The following is a 3,714-nucleotide window of genomic DNA, read 5'->3' as shown; positions in this document are numbered from 1 at the left end:
CACTGTTGAATATTCTAAGGGATTCCAGATTAAAATATGAAAGTTGCTGGATTATTTCCCAAACAACTATGCTTTTCTCGTGATCAATGAGATGTAGGGTGCTTAAGGGTGAGATCACCTCAAAATCTTTATTTGTTGGTAGATGGAAAGCAAACTGCTATAACTTTAAAATTTTAAGATAAAGTCTCCCCGCCAATTGACGGGTATTTCAGCTTGTTTATTAATATCTATAATCCAATCCCTTTTACAATTATAAATATATTGTTACGACAGCGGAAGTCACGTGACTCTGGTAACACGTAATGAGTATCTCTAGGTTCGTGAATGCTCGAGTGTTTGCTAGATATGCTGTCTTCTAATATATAAGCCCGACAATAAATCGGAACGATATAGCAGACAGAGAGATTGGAGATATAGACTGACAATTGAGTCAAGCGCGGTAGTAAGTAAAGCGCGTGAATCGTTCATTGAGAATTATAGCGTGTGTTTAAGTTAAACTGACTGTGGAAATTAAGTGTATTGCAAAGTTGTATTGAGAAAGAATAAACTAGTTTTATTTAAGAAAGGACTTGTATCGTTGAAGTTCTTCGGAAAGAATTTTTTGGAGTAATTAACAAACGACCAGAGACGTAACAATATTTTGTAACAAGTTTACAACTTATATTTTTTAAAAGCGCAGACACTTCAACCAATCATAATTTTTAAATTAAACTTAACAACGTAAAGCATTAACAGTAATACCTCAGGATTCTGTAAGAACTGATATTTGTTGCAATTCTGCCTCATTATAAATTTCCTGTTATAAGAACAAAGATTGCAATCATCCGTATACATCTGAAAGACTTCTTCATGGTCCTCAAGACTTCTCTCTGGAAATTTACTAATAGTTACTTGAAAACTGTTATACTGTCTTTAAGTTTAGGTTAAAAATTATAATAGTATTAACACAATTTTTTTATAACTCAAGTATTCCTAAATGATTGGTTTAAAACCTTCAGACATTTAATAAGGTCGTTTTAAAAGTGATAAAAAACATAATCAAAAGAACAAGAAAAAGTTGTACAATTCTTTTATGTGTGTTTTGGGACTGAATTAATTTTACTTAAAGTCTACACATTTTATTAGATGAAAGTTTGAAACACCTAGTTATTCTGGGTGTTTATGTTTTTATTTTATATTAAATCAGAAATAAATTATCACCTAAAAGCATAATGGAATAGGGACCACTGTCCTTAAATTTAAAATACACAGAATGAATCCCATAATCAGTTAATAATTATATTTTTGTTTTAACTTGTCATTTTTTAATATTTACAATCTGAGGCGTACACTTGCTTCTTCTGTGCAAGCCTCACACGTTATAATTTCACCCAGAAACAAGTTAGGCTTTCATTTTACCGATTCCAAGGTCGGAAAACTGTTCCAAAATTGTCCACATAAAAGAGCGGGTAAGGCTAAATTTCAAAGTTAGTAAATTGCAGAGATCTGAAGCCCGTAAGCCTTCCTCTACTACGGTCTGGTGGTGTCTGCCATCTTGAAGATAAAACTCCAGTGTCACCTGGAAATATAAACATTTTATAAAAATCTTCTGAAATACAAGTCCATAGAAAAAAAAAGGTGTTTAAAGTTTTCCTCAGGCGATTACTATATAACAGTTTTAAGCCTACTAAACGGTTTTAACATCGTGATGTTTGATACTTTAGTGTGACAAAATAAAAATATTGTATTGTTGGTAACAAGATACATTTAAGATTAAACTGTAAAATGACCAATCCATTTTTTTATTTTATTATTTATTTATTTAGCATTAAACATGATAGACTAAAGGGCGACTAGCATAGTTGATTTGTTTCGCAAAAAGCTATAAGAGGACTATCTGCGCTAGCTGTCCTTATTTATGAAGTGATAGGCTTAAGCAAGTATCCCAGAGAGGGGTTGCTACACCCTCCCAATATTAGGTAGCTGGACATACTTTCATCGGGCGATAAAACAGTCTGTTGGACGACCTGCCCAACACAATACTCAGAAAGAAGAAATGTTCAATCATATCAACAAGTGAAATGATCAAAGTATTTCATCACACGAAACATAGTAGTTTAAATCGCCTGTTTGACAACTCGCCAAGTCCACCAGACAACTACTTTCTTTACCTGTATCTATATAAATATAATAGTACTGTCTGTTGTCTATTCTATGTCCATGTAACTACTTCGCAGGGTTTAGATGGATCTTCACCAAAATTGGTATGGAGGTTCATTAGGTCCATGAGGAGGTATTCAGTTTTGCAGTTTTTATGGTCTATTTTGCGTTTTATCACTACTTCCCCCTCTGCTGATGGATCTTCACCAAATTTGGTTTGGAGGTTCATTAGGTCCACGAGGAGGTATTCAGTTTTGCAGTTTTTATGGTCTATTTTGCGTTTTATCACTACTTCCCCCTCTGCTGATGGATCTTCACCAAATTTGGCATGAAGGTTTGTTGGGTCCATGCGGAGATACATGCAAAGTTGCGATTTCATATTTTGTGTTTTGCAGTTTTTATGGACATTCTTGTGTTTTTTACACTTACATATAAGAAAAGCAACTTTTCGTGTCCTAAGATAACTTTCATTAATCATGAATTCACATAACTTCCATCCAGGGGAACGGGTACTCTCAGCTTGTCTCCTGTGGATGGATCTTCACCAAATTGGTATCCCCTGTTTTACCACATTTTACTGAGCAGTATACCTGTTCGCGTGAAAGAAGCTATACTTGCCAGGAAAATGAACTGACCCATTCCCACCCTATTGCGTACACCTAATGTTACACCCCTGGTTACCTTCAGCTTGTACGGACTGATAAGTGTGAGTAAATACCATAATGCTTATTAAATATAAGGTATTAAAATACTTACTTGTTTTACTGAGTATTGGTCTACTTTCTTGTTAGTAGCGGGAAATTTGGGGCAGTGATACGCTAAGTCCATTCCACTGTCTACCAGCATGTCGTTGTCCCTTTTTCCCCCCAGAAATTAGTGCCACTGAAAAGATTAATAAAAAATCTTAATAACTATAATAATAAGAGTAATTTTATTTATTTTTATTTAGCAGAAAAAATACAAAATAATATTTTGTAAATTAGAAAACCAACTGATCCCTTATATGTTAATTTATTTCTCCAACTTTTAAGTTCCACGATTAGCGTAACCGACGTTCATCGAAAGGCCAAAGTTCACAGATAAATTATGTTTAACAGAAATTCCACTACTTGCTAATTTCGTATTTCTTCTTCATTAGTGAAACACACACTTGTTATTCATAGCATTGAACTAACTCGATGACAATAACGTAAACTAGCTAAAACGTGCATCGCATCAGAAACTAACTTAGTTGGAAAGTGGGGGTGCGGCAAAAAAACCAAGTTAACCTAAATAGTTGTTAATAATAGTGTATTTACACGAAATGATAAAATTTGTAGGTATGCACGTGCCTCTTCTGCCCTTTGTTAAAACTTTTCTTTAAATAAAATTAATAAAAATGGTTTACTAATCTAGCTTTGAAATAACTGTTAGTCCACAGACATGCCGCTGTGCCACTAGAGGGCGCAGCAACCCGTTCGAAACGTTGTACATTTGCTGTTATGTTAAACTTATATTAAAGTTTTTCTTCATTACCCATTCAAGCCATCTCCAACCATTATTAGTCTCAATGTGGGTTCCTCGTCACCGAAATTG

At 34.2% G+C, this 3,714-nt stretch overlaps 1 protein-coding gene across 1 annotated transcript in view; it reads right to left on the bottom strand.

The window, feature by feature from the left end:
- Window positions 1-675: 675 nt before the first annotated feature.
- LOC106475741 (growth factor receptor-bound protein 10-like) overlaps window positions 676-3,714 on the bottom strand; it is a 24,517-nt gene continuing 21,478 nt past the window's right edge. The window contains exons 2-4 of the mRNA XM_013936415.2: window positions 2,896-3,021; window positions 1,399-1,558; window positions 676-869 (exon numbers count right to left, since the gene is read on the bottom strand). Of these exons, the coding sequence (XP_013791869.1) occupies window positions 685-869; window positions 1,399-1,558; window positions 2,896-2,985 (435 nt within the window). The 5' untranslated portion in view covers window positions 2,986-3,021 and the 3' untranslated portion in view covers window positions 676-684. The remainder of the gene's footprint in view (window positions 870-1,398; window positions 1,559-2,895; window positions 3,022-3,714) is intronic.

Source organism: Limulus polyphemus, unplaced genomic scaffold (genome assembly GCF_000517525.1).
Source record: "Limulus polyphemus unplaced genomic scaffold, Limulus_polyphemus-2.1.2 Scaffold9086, whole genome shotgun sequence".
Classification (NCBI taxonomy): Eukaryota; Metazoa; Arthropoda; class Merostomata; order Xiphosura; family Limulidae; genus Limulus; species Limulus polyphemus.
The sequence above is the reverse complement of the archived record's forward strand: the minus strand, read 5'-3'. Positions and strand labels throughout refer to the sequence as shown.